The sequence below is a fragment of the Euprymna scolopes genome, chromosome 29, assembly GCF_053919585.1.
Source record: "Euprymna scolopes isolate OS-2025 chromosome 29, ASM5391958v1, whole genome shotgun sequence".
In the NCBI taxonomy this organism is placed as follows: Eukaryota; Metazoa; Mollusca; class Cephalopoda; order Sepiida; family Sepiolidae; genus Euprymna; species Euprymna scolopes.
In genome coordinates, this window is record NC_136510.1 from 98950992 (window position 1) to 98973928 (window position 22937).

General features: G+C 35.9%; 1 protein-coding gene across 1 annotated transcript in view; it reads left to right on the forward strand.

Annotated features, from left to right (window-relative positions):
- The window catches only part of LOC145252797 (osmotic avoidance abnormal protein 3-like), a 2582558-nt gene that overhangs the window by 39646 nt on the left and 2519975 nt on the right, over positions 1-22937 (forward strand). Inside the window, exon 2 of the mRNA XM_080112744.1 lies at positions 18307-18546. Coding sequence (XP_079968870.1) covers positions 18316-18546 — 231 coding nt within the window. The 5' untranslated portion in view covers positions 18307-18315. The remainder of the gene's footprint in view (positions 1-18306; positions 18547-22937) is intronic.

Sequence of the window (22937 nt, forward strand, 5' to 3'; positions counted from 1 at the left end):
CGTTGAACTTTGACCCCTTTATCGCAAAATGTCTGGCCGAAAACCGATCACATCGATTTTCAAAAATCTCAGTACCCTGTATATCAAATTTCGAGTCTGTAGACTTAAAATTGAAAGTTATTGCTTAGGGAAATGTACAAACACAGACACTTTCACTTTTATAGATATATAGATAGATAGATTGAAATCTGGAATGGATCTTTCACATCCCTATTTCAAATACCATATCTGTACAAGAGCCAAGTACATCCTAAAATGAAGTATTGTTGTCACATCTGAGTAGGAGCTGCTAGGCACACCCTATCTTGCCTTGATAGTGTTTAAAACCGGCTTCGAAAACTAGTAGGTGATGCCCTTTTCTCTTCCCTGCAACCTCTTTATCGCAGACGTGGCCAGCGTGTCTCTGCTTTATCATTATTTTTATTTATTCATTTTTTTTATTACATTTTCACCCCAAACAAGGCACATTGCCACTTTAATGTAGGGGGCTACTATCAGGGGCATAAGCTACAGGGGTACTATGTGGGGAGTTGGGAAGCAAGATGTCGGTTCACATTACACTTGAATTTCTGCATGTCAGTACAGTTGGGGAAGCAGGAACCCGGAAGGGAATTCCAAAGTCTAGCGGTTCTGGGGAAGAAACTACTGGAGTAGAAAGCTCTTACATCTAGGGATCTCTGCTGTGAAGGGGTGGGATTTAGCTGTTTTTCAGGGGTATTTACGTTGAGGGGGTATAAGTACTTGCAGTTCATCGGAGCATTCACCGTTAAAGTACTTGTAGAACAGGCAGAGGGATGCTACATTTCGTCGATGGGATTATTTTCATGGCAAGTGTTGGTCTGAGATTCAATCTGTAGTCCCCCTTGCCAAACGTTCACAAAAAACACTCAACTAGCTACAACAACCATCAACAGTTTCTCCCACTCTTTATCTGTGCCTAAATCTAAATGCAGATTCCATGAACAAAGTTTCTTTCCTAGAACTGCCCGCCTGTGGAACACTGCTTCCTGGACGATTACAATATGGCAGCCTTCAAGTTTAATGTAAACAAGTTCTTGTTGAGCCATCTATTAAATAATAAAAATTACACCCAATCTACACCATTAACGATTACTACACTACCATCTTACATTCATTAACCCTTATCCTCGAGTGGCCTTTAGGCCTTGATAAGTGGTGACTACCTTGTCAAAAAAAAAAGTGTTCCCAAAATTTGTAAAATTTATAACAATTTCTTTCAACTTTATCCCCCCCCCCCTCGCACCACTAATGATTACTATGATATCGTCCCATTGACTACGGTACAGTCTTTAACTCTTATCCTCGAATGGTCTTTGGGCCTTGATAAGTAGTGACTCCTATGGAAAAAAAAACAAACACACCCAAAAACAACCTATATGTACTTTAGATTATCCTTACAACATAGCGCTAGTTACATTTATTTCCTTTACTGTTCTCCGACTCTCTACTGTACCCTTTTCGATTTGTCTCTGATAATGTAGCTTCAACACACTAGTTTCCAAATCCATGTATTAGGGATTTTAATGTCCATCACAGAGATTGGCTTGGTTTCTCAAGCTAAACAGATGCACCTGGTGACAGCACTCATAATTTCTCTCTTGCATATGCCTTTTCATGTAAACAACATAATCATACTGACATACGAGTCACGAAAGTTAAGCAATGTTGAACCTTGTCACTATTAAAATGGGTGACCATTAAGGTACCGTAAGTGCGCTCTGCTTATTTCGACATTGTATCCAGTCATTCTGCTCTTCTCTTTGCAACTGGAATCAAACAGTGCTGATTCAGAAGAGGTGTGTTAAGTGAAAGTATAGAATATTTAACCTGTTAAGAATGGATTTCTAAATAATAACGTTAATATTTCAGCTCTAATAATTTAATTTTGAAATTTTGGATACGAGACGATATGTCTATTTGATTAGAAAAATATCCAATAAAGTAAAGTGAATTTTATCCTGTTCAAGTTATCTCCATAAAACAGCACAGACAAGCATAGTCACACAAACGATATTGTGCCGAATTGTTCAAGGAATTTCTTGAATTAATCTACTTTCCTGGGCACCGTCAGTACACGGGTCAGCTAGTATCCTATATAAAAAAAAAGAAAAAAGATATTGACTCTTAAGCTATTTTCGAACGATGTCGAAATTCTGAATGAAATTGACTTTTCATAACATTGCAAAACAAATTATATCATGAACTCTTTCCACTTCTGATTGCGGTTCTAATATCGTTTTATTCAATTCAATTATCCGCAAAAAGACTAATTAGATTCTGCAAGGAAATTAGTATCAAATGAATGATTTGGTAATTAGTCAATTTCTTAAGACTCATACTCGTTGATTTTTTTCTTTTTTCTTTTTGAATGTAGTTTTTAATTCTTCAAACTGCGCATGTTAATGCATTTGTAATTGTTGTTGCATCATTCTCTGTTTTATGTCGGTTTGCTTGAAGAATTTTCCTTTTAGTAGAAACAAAAAATGGTTTTCTTGTACTTTATTTTTTCTTTGGTTCCCTCCAAACATATTGTAACATTTTACGGTAAATATGACTTTGCGCATGGTAATTTTCATAAGTGCATTTTTTGCACAAGTACATTCTTGCTTGTGCGCAATCAAGGCCCAAATCTTTTTATACAAACATATCCTCTGCATTGTCTCTGTGTTTTCTGAGTGACTGTGTCGTCTCGTTTAGTGGTTGGTGATCTTCTGTTCTCAACTCTATCATTATTTTCATGGCAAGTGCTCGTCTGAGCTTTAATCTTCTCCTTGTCAAACTTTCACAAAGAACACTAGGCTAGCTAAGACTATTACCAATAATTTCCCCCACTCTCAATCGGTGCTTAAACCTAAATCATAGATTCCATGAACAAAGCTTCTTTCCTAGAATTACCCGCCTGCAGAACTCTGTTTCGCTTGTCTGCTTCCCAGTTGACTACAATATGGTCGTCTTCAAGTCCAATGTAAACAAGTTCTTGTTGAACCGTCCTCTTAAATAATCAAATTATACCAAATTTCCACTGTTAACGATTACTATGCTATTGTCACAATGGCTACTCTACACACATTAACCCTTATCCTTGAATGGCCTCCAGGCCTTGATAAGTGGTGCCTTAAAAAAAACAAAAAAAAATAAAAATAAAAACTACTCGTGCATGAAAACACAAAGAAGACATGCTCAGTTTTCAAAGGTTTCATTTAGAGTTTACTCATTGGGGAGAGACCACCTAGCTAGAATCAATTCCTTCTTGTTCTTCTAACCTGGGAATTGAGAGATGCAGACGGGCAGAGGTGTTAGTAACATCAGGTTAGTTCCTTACATACTTGGATCGTCTCGTACCACTTCCGGAAAGAGATTGACTAGAAACTCTTTGATCTCCCACTCGAACATGTGACGTCATTTCTATTGTCCATATCATTCAATACCTGCATTTCTAGTACATTTTATCTAGGGAGTTGACCTTTGATCTTCGCCTCAATCACATCATGTGTCACTAGGTACGTTTCCATTTGCTGCCAGGTTATCCTGACCTGTACCAATGTGACCCTCGCCAAAATTCATTCTAAAATTCATAGTTAGTCGCTATTTACTGGTGTTGGTCTCAATATATAACAATATTGCTACTGAAGCAGAAGAGGCTAATGTGATAGAGGCCAAATTTATAGGGGACGACTGCGTAGACTGTATATAGAATATTGTTTAGACGATATGCCTGAAAAAGTGTGGCACATTAGGTTGACTTGGCCACACACCAGATGTAGTATAACAGCTTCAGGATACTTGAATGCCTAAAATATTAATTCGACCTATTATGAGGATCGTTTCAAAAGCCTCCTAATTAGTTTTTTACCAGAAAATTTCAAGAGATGTGAAGATGGGAGCAGTATCATTAAAACGAGCAACCTTTTTGTGCTCTAGAATTTATTTTTCTACATAGTCACCACCATTCTCAATGCACTTTTACCAGGAATTCAATGATGCATTTCTGCTTCTGACGCACGTCCAAGACAAAGGTTGCTTTCTTAGAGTCTCACACTGTCAATATCTGCAACAGTAATATTGCTTGCAGGAGATTTCAAACAAACGTTACCTGTAATTCCTCAATCATACCAGCAGATGAAATAAATGCTTGTCTCAAATACTTTATTTTTTGACTCCATATGAAAATATTAAACTTAATTTAAAATCTGCGTGTCCAGTTGCAGAACGCTCGATCCGTAGAGAAACTTTTGCATCAATTGTGGGAAATTGGGAATGGAAAACTGGCGGCTGATCTGAGTTAAGGGTGAATTTCTTTGACTCGTAACTTCTATAATTTATTTACATCAAAAGAAGAATTGGTAAAAAAGGGTTTTTCCAGATATTTAAATTAATTATAAGAATTCTAGTTGGCTGAGTGAATGAGCTATTCTTGCAGCTCAAAACAAAGACATCCATAAACTTAACGATATTATTCAGCTTAAAATTCCAAGTTAGATAGTCACATACAAATCCATCGATACTGTTGTAGAAGCAGATGAAGTGGTTAATTATCCAACAGAATTTTTGAATTCACTAAATTTGCCAGTGATGCCACCACATGTACTGCAATTGAAAATTGGCGTACCAATTATCATGTTGTGGAATATAAACCAACCCAAACTTTGCAATGGCACATGGCTTGCAGGTGAAAAAATTAATGAACAACATCATAGAAACAACAATCTTGACAAGATCTTTCACAGGTTAAGATGTCTTCATTTCACGCATTCCTATGATCTAACCGGATACGCCATTTAACTTTGTGAGATTGCAATTCCCAATTCGATTGTCATTTGCAATCGCCATCAACAAAGTCCAGGGACAATCTTTACAATTGTGTGGCTTACAGCTACACACTGACTGTTTCTCACATGGACAATTTATGTTGCGTGTTCAAGAGTCAGCAAACCAGAAAATCTTTATATCAGCTCAAAAAATAGAACAACAAAATATTGTGTATCCACATGTACTGGGAAATTAAGCATATAAGAAACATGTATTTTCTCTTGTTTTAAGTTTTTTTCATTTCGCCAAATTGAGCCGCAGCAACAGCATCTAGTATGTATATTTTTTTCTTCATAAGTTTCAGTTTCTATTCAAGCTGATGCACCCAAGTCATATGGATATATTTTTTTTATTTTTGAAATCGCAACTTCATAATATATAAGAATCAATAGAAAATTGACTTTATAATAATATATACGAAATCTGCATAAATTTAAATATTGTATTTAAGCATATCTTATGACTGGGCTACGCCAGGCGTGCCTGCTAGCTTAGATAAATACTTTTGCAATTTTAACAAGAACTACAATAATATCAAGGCATCTCCATTTATGCTGAACATCTACAGAATGCCAACATCAATATATTACATATGAATGAGTCCCCTGTGGAATTTCCACAGGTACCACTAGTGTACATTATTTAATTATTTCTACTATTATATAAAAGGAACTTTGTATGTGTGTGAGTTCGTTCGCTGTGGACTCCAAAACGACTGAGTCAATTTTTATGAAATTTCACAGGAAGGTACTTTGTGAGCCTGGCAGTGTTCTTAGATAGGTTTTGTGTTGGAATGTCTTTGATAAGTATCGATAATTGAAATAATTTGATCAAAGAATTAACAGGCGATTTTGACCAAAGTTAACACCTTACATCACAAGTGCATTTAAGAAGTTTTATTACCACACAAGGCAAAAAATCGGGCATATAAAATCAACTGTAAGTTCTTTGATATGACACGGGCACATTCGAAATCAATGTTTCTGTTTAAGGCCCCATTTCACGATGATACTTGACTTTTTCATTTTAAACTTTAATTCAATCTATTATCACAGCACAAACAGTGATGCTAAGCACATAAAATCAACAGTAGGTTCTTTGATATGACACGGGCGCGTCCGAAATGAATATTTCTGTTTAGAGCACAATTTAAGCATGATACTTGACTTTTTCATTTTAAACTTTAATTCAAGCCATTATCTATAAAAAAAAATAATTCTATAAGATCAACAGTAGATTCTCTACAGTGTAATGTAGACTACAATGTAAAATTAGAGCAAGCAATCAATCGATTTGATTGAAAAATGGGTGATTTCATCGATTTTGATGACAATAAAAATATGAAAGTGTGAAACATTCGTTGATCATCATTCAATCCCTGGGCAACGTCAACCTGCGAGTATTTTTATATGCAAGTGTTTGTTGTCTTTTAAGCACTGTACCCATGTAGAACAAAAGGAGTACTCCATTAACTTAAAAGTAGATACGTTTTTATTTACTGGGTACACACCACCACACACAAAAAATGCCAGTTCAGAAATTGTCTGGGGAATTGTTTTGATCACCATTTTTGAGAAAAATCAGGATCATGTATGATTCAATAAATATGAAGCATATTCAGAATCACATCTTTTACTGATGAGACGAACACTAAAGTGTCCCCCTTATATCATTGAACATCAATCAAAGAAAGATTGTTATACATTCTTGCCTGAAACTTAGTGGACAAGAATAAGCTTCACACTCAACTTACCTTAACTCCCCCCACCACTGATTTTTACCTGTGTGGTTATCTGAAGGATAATGTTTAGCAAAATAATCCCTAGAATATTTCTGGATTGAAGATGGTTATCAAAATCCAAATGTAGACAGTATTACGTCTGTGAGAGTTTCTGATTAATTATGGCAGAAATTACAATGGTACCCCCAATAGTGTCGCCCTCGGAATCGTTAATTAAATTCACAATCCTTTCTGCAGTCTAACCATATTTGGTAAAAATGAACTTTCAATAAGTTTTTAAGAATTAATAATTTTTGTTCTATTACTTTTCAGCCCATCTGTGAAACACAAATCCTCAGGGTTGCTTCCCAGCTGATTACAATGTGATCGTTTTCAAGTCCAATACAAACAAATTGTTGTTGAGCTGTTTTCTTAAACAATCAAAGTCTGCCCAATCACCAACATCATTACCAACCATCATAGTGGTGTCCCACTGTCCACCTGACATTCAAACTTGGCACATCCAAACTATAAGTCCGTGTTGTCAACCACTTAGCCACCGTCAACTTCCTACTAGTTGTTGTCGATGATTTTTGTTGGCATTCGTTTCCCTGATATCTTTCTATTAAGTATTCTTTCTAAGGAAAATATCGCAAACTTACATGAGAGATCATGTGAAGGTTGCCAACATCCATAATTGAAATGAACTGGATTCGAACTTGGCACACCCAGGGTATCAGTCCATATCGTTAACTACTTAGCCATCGTTACCTCCTTGCTACTGCTGCTGAATCTGTTTTAATGATTGCGGTAAAGAAAATAGATCTGGATTGTATAGTTTGCCATTTTGAATTTGTGTGAAAGAAATTAATGATTTCTTTAAAAAAAAAAAAGAATGAATGTACATTTTTGAATAAAGCAATCGATTTTCATCTTAATTTATGAATAGAATATTGAAAAGAATATTTCGAATTGGAGGGAAAAATGTCTGTTTTAATGCTAGTTTGTGCTATTATTGTTATCATCATTCGTTATTATTATTATTATTATTATCATCATTATTATTATTATTATTATTATTATTATTATTATTTCTGTCATTGTCTTTGACAAATTGGATCCAAACTTGGCAAATCCATGTTGCCAATCCTTGTGTCATTAATCACTAAGTAACTGTCATTTCCCACAACTTTAAGTATGTTGGAAATATTTATATGCTGACCGATGTGAGTATATAAACCTCATATCCCAACACAAAAAAAAAGAATTAACCCTAACAGACATAATTTCAAAAGCAATGTAAGCAGTAAATTATACGGATTGATGTAGAAAACACTACAGAATTTCCACAAAGTCCTGCTAATTTTATATATTACATGCGTCGTTCTAAAAGTAATGGCTCCTATTTTTTAACTCGTTGAAGAGCTACAAAGATGGGAGTGGTACCATTATAACGAGTCACCACCATTCTCATATGCACTTTTGCCAGTGATGACCAAAAGCTTTGCTGCCTCGGTCGTAAAAGTCAGCGCCTGCCGAAGTGGTCCGTTTGTTTTCACGACAGTGATCACAACGTTGCTGTTGGGAAAATGTTGCTCATGTAATGTGTTTTTCAGAGGCCCGAACAAGTGAAAGTCTGATGGTGCCAGGTTGGGATCATATGGTGAGGGAGACAGCACCGGCCAGCCGAACTTTGTAACACATTGTGGTTTTCAAACTTTTCTGTGGCATTGTTGTATTGCAAACAGAATGTTTCCCTTTTTCTCTGAGCCTTCAATTTTGTGAATGTTTCAACGTAACGATCAGAGTTGACGGTCGACTCTGGTTCCAAGAAATTCAGGAAGATGGTGACCTTCCTGTCCAGAAGACAGTATACATCATTCTGCCTACAGATGTCTGAGCCTTGAACTTCTTCTTTGCGAGGAAGCATGAGTGGTGCCATTTCATCGTTTGGACTCTGGTTAATAGTAGTGACACCACGTCTTGTCACCAGTAAGGATGCGGCCGAAGAATTCATCACCTTTGGCTTTGTACTGATTCAACAAATCCTGACCGACATCCCGTCGGTAGTCCTTTTAGTTCTGCGTGAGCAAAGGTGGAACCCACCCAGCACACACTTTGCTGTATACTAGAGATGGCAACACATCGTTTCCAGTTCACTGATACTCGCATTCAGCTCTACATGCATTTTATTAACTGTTATCCGTCGATCAGAGCAGATGATTTCGCCCATGCAGGCATTGATTTCTGGGGTGATGGCTATGCATGGGCGTCTAGAGCACACTTTGTCACTCATATCTCTGTTGCCACTCTGAAGCTGAGGAACCCGTTTCCCAACTTTACTAACATCAACTGCATTGGCTTCGTAAACATAGGCGCCGGTGAATATTGATTGGTTCAATTTTTTCTGCATGAAAGAATTCAAAAGAAGCATCTCTGTTTCTGACACATGTCCATGACTGGTTGGTTTCTTTATCTCACACCGTCAATATCTGCAATAGAGATGAAAATTTTAGGTGATGAATGCATCATTACAATGCAATTTGCCATTCTCTCTGATAAGTTCAAACTGATTAAAAAATAAAAAAATAGGAGGTACTACTTTTGGGATGAGTCTTTTGCTTAATTCATCTTAAATGTTTTGATGATCGTTTCTTGCTTTAATTTCTGAGCCATGGTGAAGTGGACAACGGCACCGAATTAACAGCAAGGTGTTCTGTGTTTACATCTTATCAGATCTATATCACAACTGCATTCATTTTCATTTAAATCAGGTCATTCTATTGTTGGCATTCGTTTCCTTGATATCTTTCTAGTTAGAATTTTTTCTAGAAAGACATTGGATAATTACAGGAGGGACCACATGAAGATTGCCAACATCTCTAAGTGAAAGTGTTTCTGTGGAACAAACTGGATTCGGGCTGTCTGAAGATACCGGCTTCCTGACCTAAAATACACCTAACACTGATGTTATTGTTTTTGTTTCTCCTTTGCCAAACTGAATGATGTTCTAAAAAACTCAAGACAAAAACAACTATTTTCTGCAAAATGATCAAACCAAACATCATGAATAAATAATCTAATATATAAAAGGCTATATGTCTGTCTGTCTGTCTCTATATTTTCAAACTCTATCTCTTCCGAAATTAAAATTCACAGAGCGGCACTAGGGGCCTCAAATTAGTTTTTTCATGGACCATTCTTTTATGGGTCTTTAGCCAGTTAAAATAGTTTTTAAGGGGTCAAAAATGGGAAAAAATTGAAAAAATCGTTATAAATTTTATACATTCATCTTAGTTTATTTTTAATCAGTTCATACGTGCGTTACATTGGTACAGTGGTAACGTCACCAGCTTTGAATACTACAGTTTTGCTTGTGGTTTCGATTCTAGCTAACACCACCTAAATACTTTTTTTTTTTTTACTTTTGAAATCACAACTAAATCTGGACAAATAAAAATATCATATTTAAGCGCATTTTACAGTCTCCCCCTCCCCTTCCCCCTCCTTGCTAGTTGAAAATATAAAGAACTTGAAGTGCTTCTGTGGAACGAACTGGGTTCGAACTTGGCACACCTAGCACTTAGCCACCGTCATCTCCTGCGGCTGCTGCTGGATATGTTTTAATGGTGGCGGCAAAGAAAATACATCTGGCTTGTGTAGTTTGTCATTTTGAATTTGTTTGAAAGAAATTAACGATTTCTTAGCAAAGAAGAATGAATGTACATTTTTGAATAAACCAATCGATTCTTAGCTTAATTTATGAATAGAATATTGAAGAGAATATTTCGAATTGAAGGAAGAAGTTTGTTTTAATGCTAGTTTCTATTATTATTATGGTTATTGTTTATTATTATTATTATTATTATTATTATTATTAATGTTATCTTCGTCATTGTCTTTTTATTGATATACAGCAGCTATTATTTCGGCATTGTTTGCTTATTGATATGCAGTCTTTCCACTCTTCAAATTTGTTTAATTGAAAACCTATCGATTCGATAGTTTTTCCTGCATTTTTTCATTGCTGCGAAATACAAAGGAAACGGTTTCCGCTATATTTTTGGCATGTATGGTGGAAGCGGGATCACACTTATCAATATCGGCATTGTTTTGCTGCATAATAAAACTTAGGTCTTCCCAATTCATGATTTTTCAATGCGTTACATTTTTAATTGTGTTGATGGCATCCAATACTTGTTTGGCAGGTAAATATTCTTAGATTGTCTTTGAGAAAGAATTACATGCAAATTTTACCCTCGGGCCATTTCCAAGCAAACGAGACTTAAACTATAATTGCTAACATTTTCCTAATTTTCCAGGTTGAAACGACGTGAAAATCGCAATTATCGTTCGATAATGACTCGGAACTTGGCAAATTAACAATATTAAAGTTTTACCTTGTGATAAAACAATTTAAGGGAAAAAAAATATTTAAAGATTTTTACTTATAAAAATAGTTATTCATGGACACATGTTTTGCTGTAACTATGGTTCATCAGTGTGGTTTACCATACCAGGGCTCGAATCTCACCTATAAATTAGGGGTTGGAGCCTTGGTGTAGTCGGTCACACTGACAACCTGTAGATACGACGAAACGCGTGTCCATTGATAACTATTTTATAAGTAAAATAAATAAGAACAACGAATATATGTATACGTATGTAGTGGAACTGAACAATACTCCATTAGTTCTACTGAGGTTACTAAATAGAATGTGCACAGGAACCACCGTTATTCGAACCCGGAATCTGTCTGGTATGAAGACAAGAAAGATATGCAAATTTTGGTACTGTCGGGATTAACAGGCTGCATATAAGGACCGTTTTTTTTTTTTTTTTTTTTGCAAGAGCGACGGAACTTAATTATGATTTTGTGGAGAGGAAGAGAAGATTGCTTTGCTCACTAGGAGTTATTTTTGGTACACGTCAGTGGGAAGAAAAAGAATGACGGATTTTTTTTTTTTTTTAGTGCACAAAAAGGTATTCACCAATTTAAAACATCAATTTCAATTCTTCATATATATATATATATATATATATATATATATATATATATATATATATATATATATAATGCTTGGAAATAGACTTTATTTCCTTATAATATATCCCACTCCCTATTTAAAAAGCTCAATGTAATTACAGAGCAATATATTGAATGAATAGCAAACGTTTATGTTCCAAAGTTCATGATCTTGACCATCTTACAATTTATTCCTTTAATTCAGTTGGCATTTACAATTCTTGACAGTGTCTGTTTCATAGCGCAAAATCAATCACTTAATTATTATATCAATCAGTGAATCTATTTTGCCCTTAACTCATCGGAAGAAATAGCAACAGTCTTTCCTTTTGATGGATTGATTGTTGCTATTTCTTCTGATGAGTTAATTATTATATCAATCAATGAATCTATTAAGTGATTGATTTTGCGCTATGAAACAGATACTGTCAAGAATTGTATAAGTCAACTGAATTAAAGGAATAAATTGTAAGATGGTCAACATCATGAAATTTGGAATATAAACTTCTGTCATTCATTCACTAATATATATATATATATATATATGTTTATGCCCGAAAATATGGGCCGTTTATTCTGATCCAAGGAAGATTACCTCCCTATCTTTTAGGAGGAGAAAATTCATACCTAATTTAATTATTGTTAAAATCAACAAAAAATCAACATAAATATTTAAAGGATATATCAACAAGTCTATCATCATCATCATCATCATCATCATCATCAAGATCTTCTTGTCCCTGAGGCTGTCTGAAGATACCAGCTTCCTGATCTAAAATACACCTAACACTGATGTTATTGTGTTTTTCCCTTTTTCAAAACTCAATCATGTTCTGTAAAACCCAAGAAAAAACAACAACTATTTTCTGCAAAACGATCAAACCAAATACCATGAATAAATAATCTATGAATATAAAAGCGAAAATGTATGTATGTATGTATGTATGTTCGCTTTTTCTGTGTGCCTACAAAAGGCTTTTTTCAGAGAAGCGGTCGGTCGCTTCACAACTTTTTAAAATTTTTTATATCAAATATAAATCGTAATATCTCGCAGTTAACAACGAAGCTCGCCTGTCTATTTAATTTGCTCGATTTCGGGAAGAAAAATGTTCAATATTTGTTGCTCGCCGCATGTGGGTTAGTCTTTTTCCTATAACATCTTGGGGGCGGGGAGCGTTCAGCAGTAAATGAATACTATCCCGCAGTCAAACTTGACCTCATTAACTCATTAAAACGGGCACCTGCTAAATCCAAGTAATTAAATAAATTCAAACGTTTTTCCGTTGGCATCTCGCGGTGGGGCAATGGTTAACGTCGCACGTTTTTTTTTTTTTTTTTTTTTTTTTTTTCACACTTTAATTTAAAACTTTGCCTCAACGGTTCGTGTTCGATCCTCATACTTACTTTTTTTTTTACTCCCCCCCCCTCCCACACACCTCCAAACACCCGGGCAACGCCGGGTACCCCTCGTTAGTCTAATATATAAAAGGCACTATGTCTGTCTGTCTGGCTGCCTGTCTGTCTGTCTCCATATTTTCAAACTCTGTCACTTTCGAAACTAAAAGTCACAGAGAAGCGCTAAGGGCCTGAAGTGATTGGATTTTTTATGGACCGTTCTTTTATGGGTCTTTAGCTGAAATAGTTTTCAAGTTGCCAAAAACAGGATCAAAATTGAAAAAATCGTTATACATTTTGTACATTCATCTTAGTTTATTTTTGAAAATCATCGCCTCTTTTCGATTGTCTAGCATTAATTTAAACCTGCGTCATTTCCAGTTTGGTGATGGGCACAACAGCTAACGCGTCACATATTTTTTTTTTCCACATTCTTTTCCTCCTTCATGGTACGGGTTCGAGCCTGCTTTTTGTTTATGCGCTCGCAATTTTCCTTTTTTTTTTTTTTTTTTGCTCAACCAACACCCTTACACATACCTCCACTTTCTTCTCTGCCTTCGCGTCACGGGTTCGAGCCGGCCTGCCTACTACAACTTTTTTTGTTTTTGCTCAACACACACCTACAAACACCCGGGCACCCAGGCTAATCTATATATATAAAAGCGAAAATGTATGTTTGTATGTATGTGTGTTTGTGTGTCTGCTAAAAACTTTCGACATACAGAACAAAAATTCACAAACTCGGTATCATATTGAAGCTCCACCCTTCGCTCGAAAAATATCGAAAAATTGGCCAAGAACGTTCATTTCTTCACCCCGAAATCGACAATTTTCAACAGGAGGGGGGGGGGGTCAACAAAAACGGTCTTCTCGTGACGACGACCGGTTCTACGCATGCGTCAGATAACGTCATGACCTGATTTACTTTAAATAGTTGAAAAACTGACTTTTCATGTTATTGAATTTTTATGAAATTTCATGTACGTCACGTTAGCTCAGTTGGTTAGCGTGTTGGTTTTTTATCTAATCGTTTTAGGTTTGAATCGTGGTGTGAGATGTCTTCTTTTTTTTTTTTTGTCAATTTTTTAAATTTAAATATTGAACCAGTGTTATTTAAGCCATTTTCCGCGTAACATTTCGTTTTTTTTTTTACTTCGCTTATCCACCCCTGACCACACACCCAAAAACACCCGGGTACCCACCGATTTTTTAAATTTTAATATCGAAACAGGCTTATTTAAGCCATTTTTCACGTGTTCGTTTTTCTGTTTTCATCGTTCGTTTGCCTTACGTTAGTTTTTTTGTGTTTTTTTTTAATGTTTTGATTACCCCCCCGCCGCGTAAGTTTTAACATTGTTTTCTTTTTTTACTTCGCTTATAACAAACGAACCTGGTCATTGACGTCGTCGTCGTAATGCTCGACGACTTCCCTGTGTGCACCTGTCAATTTGGTTCTTACTTAAATAAATTCAAACATCTTTCAGTAACTCATTTTGGCTAGCCGATTTTATTTTCAAACTTCGCCTCAGGGCTTCGGTTTCGATCTTATCAACTTTTACTCCCCCCCCCGGTTTCTTTTTTATTTAACACCACACACACCTACAAACACCCGGGCAACACGGGGTACCCCCGCTAGTCTATAATATAAATCTCACGTGTCTGTTTAAATGTATGTATATATATCTGCCTAAAACTTTCGACAGAGGCGACGGATTTTCACGAGATCAGTATTATTTTGAAGCTCGACCCTTCGGACGACAAATATCGAAAAATTGACCAAAAATATTAATTCCTTCACCCTCAACTGGCCACTTTTCTACAGGGGGGGGTCGCTTTTTTCGCCGATATTTTCGAAAGTCATCCCCTCTTTTCGATTGTCTAGCCTTAGTTTAAACCTGATGAGGGGCAAACATCACTTATTTTTTTTTTTTCACGTTCTTTTCCTCCTTCGTAGTACGGGTTCGAGCCTGCCTGCCTACTACCACTTTTTTTTTTTTTTTTTTTTTTCAACACACACTTCCAAACACCCGGGCAACGCTGGGTACCCAGGCTAGTCATAGAATAAAGTTTCATAGAATGCTAAATGCAACAAATTTTAACTCCACTATTCAGATAATTTTCTAATTCGTTTCTTTCATCTGAACAGAATAATCTTACATTCTTTGCAACGCCATGGAATAAGGATATCTTACCGCCTTTTTTTCTATTGGAGGGATTCTGGCGAAAAATAAATTTTACATGTAAATTTTAGTTTGCAGTTTTCGTTTATGCTTCTAGTATTAAGCTCTATTTCATATTGTCGTATTGAGCTTTTTTATTTTTTTTTTTTTTTTTTTTTTTTTACAAAGGCATCACCACATTATCAAGGCCCAGAGGCCACTCAAGGATAAGGGTTAAAGAGTGTACAGTAGAAGTTGGTCAATATAGTAATCATTAGTAATGAAAATTTGGTAAATTTAATAACTTATATGGAACGGCTCATCAAGAACTTATTTACTTTAGACTTGAACAAAACCATATTGTAGTCAGCCGGAAAGCAGGAAAACGGAAGACAATTCCACAGGCGTGCAGTTCTAAGAAAGAAGCTTTGTTCATGGAATCTACGTTTAGGTTTAGGCACAGATAAAGAGTGGGGGAAATTATTGATAGTGTTTACAGCTAGACGAGTGTTTCTTGTGAAAGTTTGGCGAGGGGGGACCATAGATTGAAGCTCAGTTGAACACTTTCCATGAAAATAACGATACATCAGAGACAAACTCGCAACATCTCTTCTGTGAGATAGAGGTTGCAAGGAGGAGAAAAGGACATCTCCTACGAGGCTACGAAGTCTATTTTGAACTCTATCAAGGCAGGACAAGTTCTTTCTAGCAGCTCCTGCCCAGATGTGGCAACAGTATTCCATCCTTGGACGTACCTGGCTCTTATATAGATAGAGAATAGCATCAGCAGTGAGATATCTACTGGATCGATAGAAAGATCCCACCATTTTTCCAGCGGCCTTGGCAACAGATTTGATATACGTGTTCCATTTAAGATCAGGAGTAATGGTCAAGCCCAGAAGCTTGGCAAAACTTGAGGCCTCCTGAAGACGAGAGCCATTCATTTCAATTGATGACAAATGTGGATTAGAATGTTGATGATGTAAAGAGAGAAGCTTGGTTTTAGATGCATTAAAAGTAACCAGCCACTCCTTTCCCCATTGTACTACGTGCTCAAGATCAGAGGAGAGAGAATTGGAGAGAACTTGCTCGTTTACTGTCTTAGATGTGGTACCATAAATGGTAGTGTCGTCAGCATAAATGTCTACAAATGATGTAAGGATATGATTTGGAAGATCATTAATGTAGATCAGGAAAAGAGTTGGGCCCAGGATGGATCCCTGAGGGACACCGGCATTAATATTGTGAGCTTCTGATTTTTGCCCCTCAACTACTACTCTTATGAATCTATCAGAAAGAAATGATTTAATAATTGAGAAGACTTTTCCAGCTATACCATAGCTAGCGATCTTATGAAGTAAACCTTTATGCCATACCCTATCAAAGGCTTTAGATATGTCAAGAGCAATTGCCCTAGAAAGATTGCCACCGTCGAGAGATTTGCTAATCCTATGCGATATAACTGTAAGGACATCTGCTGTAGATCTAGCAGAACGGAAACCATATTGAGTGTCACTAAGAAGGTTATTTTTGTTGAGATGTTTGATTACTTCTGTATTTAATACAGATTCTAGCAACTTACTCATGACGCACAGGAGACTTATTGGCCTGTACTGAGAGGGGGATGAGCGATCACCTGAATTCTTAAATACATAAATTTGGTTGGGATAAGTAAAAACATAAACACCTATATTGGGCTGAAGCTTATATTTGCATTTGTCTAGTACACTTCTATTAAGTACATTATATATATATATATATATATATATATATATATATATATATATATATATATAGGGAGATAATAATTAAAACTACATTAGAACTTTATTACATTATCATGTCAATAAGAATGAGGCTGATTACAATGAGTGAAAGGGAAATGAAGGGGGGAAATTTCTTTAGGCCATGATATTTCAAAGCTAAATGCTTCTCATGAGAATATAATAAAGTTCTAATGTAACTTTGATTATTATCTCCCTATCTTTTCTGATAAATTGCTTCTCTTAATCGGGTAGAGTTTCATCTATCTAGACAGGTTAGTTCTTTCTCTCCAAAAAATATCTGTTTTTTTTTAAGTTAACTTATATAGCGGTTGTATCGATTGGTTAGATGTAAATCCAATGAAACTCGCGTGATTATTAAAGAGTGCTCAATGCATGACAGAGCTGGTATATAATCTGTGTATTATACAAACATTATTGGTTACATATGTGCATACATGTTTCGGTGGAGTCCCAATTCAGGGACAACACTTCATCAGACCAAAAAAGAATTGATACTGAACTACCAATCAATATATATATATATATATATATATATATATATATATATATATATCTGATGTAAAACCTAAAGTCTACTGTCTGCTTGACAGAGTTTAGCAGTAGTTCCAAAAATTGTGGATAGTTCTACGCAAAATCTTCACTACTATAAACAAAGCATCTTGGCCTTTTTGGTCAAGATCAAAGTGTAGTATCTGTTCCGGCAGATGCTGCACTTAAGATAATTTGTACCAGTCAATGGAGGGGAAACCCTCTATACTGGGACAATTATTATTTTTGGTAACCAGAGTGCCCCCGTTTTGCCTACATTTAGGGGAGCTGGTTTTTACCTCACATTAAAAACGGCCTTGTGCCTAATTTGCTCAGTGGGGGAGCAAATAAACACCATCTGTTCTTCAGATGCTGCACTTCCATTTCTTGTTCTCTTTCGGTGGAGGAGAAATCCTTCACGACTGAGACAATTTTTGTACCTTTTCTCCACGTTAAAAAACGACCCTGGTGTCTAACTCTGTCCCGTGGGGAGGCATTGTAAATAGGTACTATAAACAAAGCATCCGTGTAAGATTTCAGACAATCTAGTTGCCTGAACTTTATATGTCGGGATTCAACGGGAACGTCCATTGATATCGACATATATTATCCATGTATTGACTGAATTAACTAAATAATTTTTCATTTATTTTGTGTGATTTAAATATAAAGAGAAAAAAAAAGGCCTTAGGGATACAAACGTTGATTAACTCGAATTCAGCACTACAAAAAGTGTTGAACATATTTGAAAAACATGCAATGCTCGGTACATCTAATATTTCTAACAGTTTACACATTTTTTTCTTCAATCATCATTTCATTTTTTTTAATGATCATTTTCTGTTGGATTCTTTTGTACAGATCTGAAAAATGGCTGCCGAATGTGTGAAAGTGATTGTTCGTTGTCGTCCAATGAATGAACGCGAACACAGTTTAAAATGTAAGACCGCCATCACCATTGACTCCAACCTTGCTCTGTGCGTCTTGTCCAACCCAAATGAAGATAATGCCATCCCCAAATCTTTTACTTTCGATGGCGCCTATGACATTCACTCGTCAACGGAAGAAATTTACAGTGACATTGCCTATCCGCTGATTGAAGTAAGTATTGCTTTTTTGCATATTTATTCCATTATTGTACGCATTTGAGCATCACTTATTTCTCAAGCAAGGACCTCTGGCGTATTGGATAAAGTACTTGGTAAAATTAAGTTGTAAAGTTATGATCTTTTCAGGTTCAATCCTTAGTGCGGGCAACACTCAAAATACAATCGTGAATTACTTAGGACTTCTACCCTATCATGACGGATTAAATAGACGGTTCTGTTTAAAATTCAGTGCAGATTCCCCGAGTTTAGCAGAAAAGATTCTCAGTTTGACTATCTGTACGGAGTTTCAAATGTTTTTGTTCCATCAGCCATGACCAGGTAGAAGTTCTAAACTATTTGCAGTTGTATTCTTCGTATCTCCTGCATTCAGGATACAACCTTCAACCTGCAGAAGAATATCACTGAACTGAATTGAGAATTGGAAAAAAATTACAGCAGATATTAATCAAGAGGGCAGCCACGTGATATTCAAACATAAAATAAATTAATAGCATTTAAATAAGTGAAAAAGAAAGAAGAAAAGAAAAATCTATTTTTTTACCCCCCCCCCTCCTCTTTTCTTTTTTTTTTTATATCTTCTATTCAAAAGTGATAAAATCGGGTGGCATCAGCTAGAATGGAAACGAAAACATTTAGCACTCCAGCTGCATTCCCTACCATTTGAGCTATCAACAAATAGATAAGAGATTTGAAAAAGATTTAAAATTAAACCATTTCTAGCTATGATTGAATTTGCGCATGCGTAAAACTAATAAAAATATGTTGGTAAGTTGAAATCAATATTTTACATTTCAACTTGCCGACATATTTCTGCACACATTATTCATTTATCCAAACAAAGATTTTACTCGTTATAAACGATCCTTGGCGTATGAATACTATTTCTCGTTAATTTCAGTGTTATGTGACCTGTAGTTTAAGTGTTTATACATTAAATATTGACTCACACACACAGACATACAAGGGGCGTGCAATAAGTAATGCCCCTAACCCACTTCCAGTTGTCTGATCTAGCTGAAATGTTGCATGTGCAATGATTTATATCTCTACGGGTGATGTGGCAAATTACAGCTCTGAACTAATTGTGGTTTCTGTTTTACAGGTGTTTGAACTGAGTCAGGTGTGAAATGAAGCCTGTTGAATGTCAAACGATGGGAGAAATACATAACTCTGGGTGGTTCTTATGTAGAGAAAGACTAATAACTGTGCCAAGTTTCGTTGCTCTACTGCTATGGGAAGTGGGTCAGGGGCATTACTTATTGAACGCCCCTCGTAGATGTACTGTTTTATTTATATAGATTAGTGATGGGACGATGCCAATATTTTTACCAATTCCGTACTAAATTTCTGATTCCGATACAATTACTGATTCTGATTCATTATAAATCTCTAAATATTTAACTACAGAGTTATTTTTTCTGATTACTGTAAGAACATATATTTTCTCAAACGTAAAAACACACTTACAGGAGGTGATCTATAGATTTTAGTTTTATTGATAGTTTAAAACCAATAATTATTTATTATTTTCTCAATACTACCAACAGAACAAGGCATGAAAAAAATTACGAAGTTCAGCGTTGCCCCACCTTTCTATTTAGCCCCAAAAGTCTCCAGGAGACGTCAAATGCTGGTGAAAATGATCAAACGGTGCAGTTTTAGGCCTTAACAATTTGAGTTCTGCACCTTGCAAAAAAAGAAATGACTAAGTTCATCATTTTCCCCTCCCCCCATTTAGCCTCAAAGTCCCTAAATTTGAGTTCAACACCATGCAAAACTGCTAAATAGACATACACAGAAAATTTTGGACAAATATGGCAAAATAGTTCCAAAAATGGAGTGTTTTTATTAGCCGTAAAAGAGCCCCTGGGGCACACCCAAGAGTTATCGTGGAGTATAGGCAAACAAAAATTATATACAAATCAGTTAGTTACAACTTTTCAGAAAGTCTCCATTAGCAAGGAACAAAGCACAGGGCCACCATCAACCACAACAATATTCAAGTGAAATGAAACATTTATAAAGACATAAACGTTTTTATTAGTTCTAAAAACGCCCCTGAGGCACACGCAAGAGTTATTGCGAAGTATAGACAAACAAAATTATATAGAAATCAGTTAGTTACAACTTTTCAGAAAGTGTTATAAAAATCCAAGGCATCAATTTTTTTTTAATAAGTACAAAAGTGTCAATTTTAGCCATTTTAACCGAAAAGGCACCCCCTAGGGGAGCAACCGGAGTTTTCCCAGAAAATCCGTTCTGTTACTTTTTTACTCATATCATGTTTAATGTTTGTGCAAAATTAAAAAAATTCCAAGGCATAGTTATTGAGAAAAGTGTAGATGGACGAACGGACGAACGGAGAGGTGTGAATTTACAGGCCCACCCTCCTTTTGTCGGGGGAGGGGGACGAATAAAAAAGAAAATCAAAGGAATTGTTTTAGACATCAGAAAATAGACACAAATTTTTCAGATTCCAATACCGATTCCGATAATCCCAAAAGTTCCAATTTTTCCGATTTTGAGTAATCGACCTAACACAAATATAGATATTCTTTACAGATTCATTTATTTTATATATATATATAATGCTCCCTATCTTGGGTTGAGCATAATGGGAAGTGATATACAAATTACCATTAGCGTATTAAGTGATGCTTTTAGTGTAAACATATTGAGCTTAGGTATTTGGACAATGTCAAAACATTGTTAATTCACTACCCGCATAGCAACAGCTGAATAGCACAACAGTTAGAAGCTCCAACTGTCATTTAGGCGATTGGGTTTCGATCCTGGCTTGAGGTAGTTGCTTGTGTAGCCGCACTGATGAGCTGTAAAACGGCGAAACAGTACTGTATGTGGATGATATATAATATTGCTCTTATTCACCCAAAAGAAGAGAAAGTAGAAAGTGAAACTTGGCTCACTTCTTTTTTTTTTTGTTCTTTAGTCCTCACATTCCATGAGTAATTTTATTTGTTAGAAAAGGGGAATAGTTTTTTTTTTTTTTTTTTTTTTTTTTTTTTGGTTGGCATCCATCCATATGCCACGTATAATGGCTAGTTGACCTTGAATTTGTATTTTTTATTTTTGTGAGTTTCTTTTAGCTTCCTACATCAAATGGCTTCATGCCTTGTCTGGAACAATTTCCATGAAAAAGCAAAAAAGGCATATTGTAATTGAGACATAAGGGTCTACTGTGAATTAAGGACTATTTCTACAGGGACACTCGAAGTAAGGAGTTGAGCAGAAAGATGTGTGTTCATATTACATTTAAATTTTTGCACATGAAGGAAGCAGGAAACAGAAAGGAAATTCCGAAGTCTAGCAGTTTGATGGAAGAAATATTAATAGTGACCTTTCCAGTATCTGGGGACCTCTACAGCAAAGGGGTGGAATTTTGCTATCTGTCAGGTTAGTGGGGGTATTTACGTCAAGGAGGCATCGGTGCTATAAGTTTGTCAGAGTACATTCTATTAAAATGTGAAACGAGCACATTTGTGCAACATTGTGGCAATGGGACAGGGGTTGGAGATAAGTCGAGAAGATGGGATCTATTAGATTGGAGACTCTTTTGTTTTTATTTTTGGACCCTGTCTAAGAGGGAGGGGCTAGTGGTAGAGGCATCAGCCCACCATGCATGGACGAATGTTGGCTTTGTAGGATACTGACAGGTTTGAGTAGTTTTCTAACATGATAGAGGCGTCCACCTATTTGCAACAGCCTTGACAATGTCTTCTATGCATTTGTTTCAGTTTAGGTTGTCCGTGAATGTTAGGCTAAGGAGTTTGAAGGATAGGTTCTCAGGTAGAGAGCTATTAGCCAAGGCAGTGAACGGTTGAGGTTTCTTTTAATTGTTAAAGTATTTGTATAATGGTGGCAATATGGCTTAGAAAAATGGTGAATATTGCTTTCAGGAAGTAAAGGAAATGGGTAAAAAGATCGAGCTATTCTCTTGGATTTTGTCTGTAGAAACGTGAGGTAGGTTTATTTGGAAGTCAATTTCTAAAATCCGTCTACTGCTAGCATGAAAAATTATGGCATTACTAATAGAGTACCTATTTACTATGCCTCCCCACGGGACAGAGTTAGACACCAGGGTCGTTTTTTCACCTATTAAAACAAATTGGAGATGACCAGGCACAGCTGACAAAGTCACAAAATTGTGACGTCATCCATGAAATAAGAGAGAAGGATGGAGGAATAGATTAGACTAATAAGGATTAGAAGAATGGTGGAGGTCTGCTATGTATGTAAAACTGGATATTACTTGTTGCTTTTTATTTTATTTAAGCAAAGAAAAAAATGAACATTTACAACAAGGTTTTATTTTAAAACAAAAATATTTATTATATAAAAATCACCTTGTGTGTGTGTGTGTGA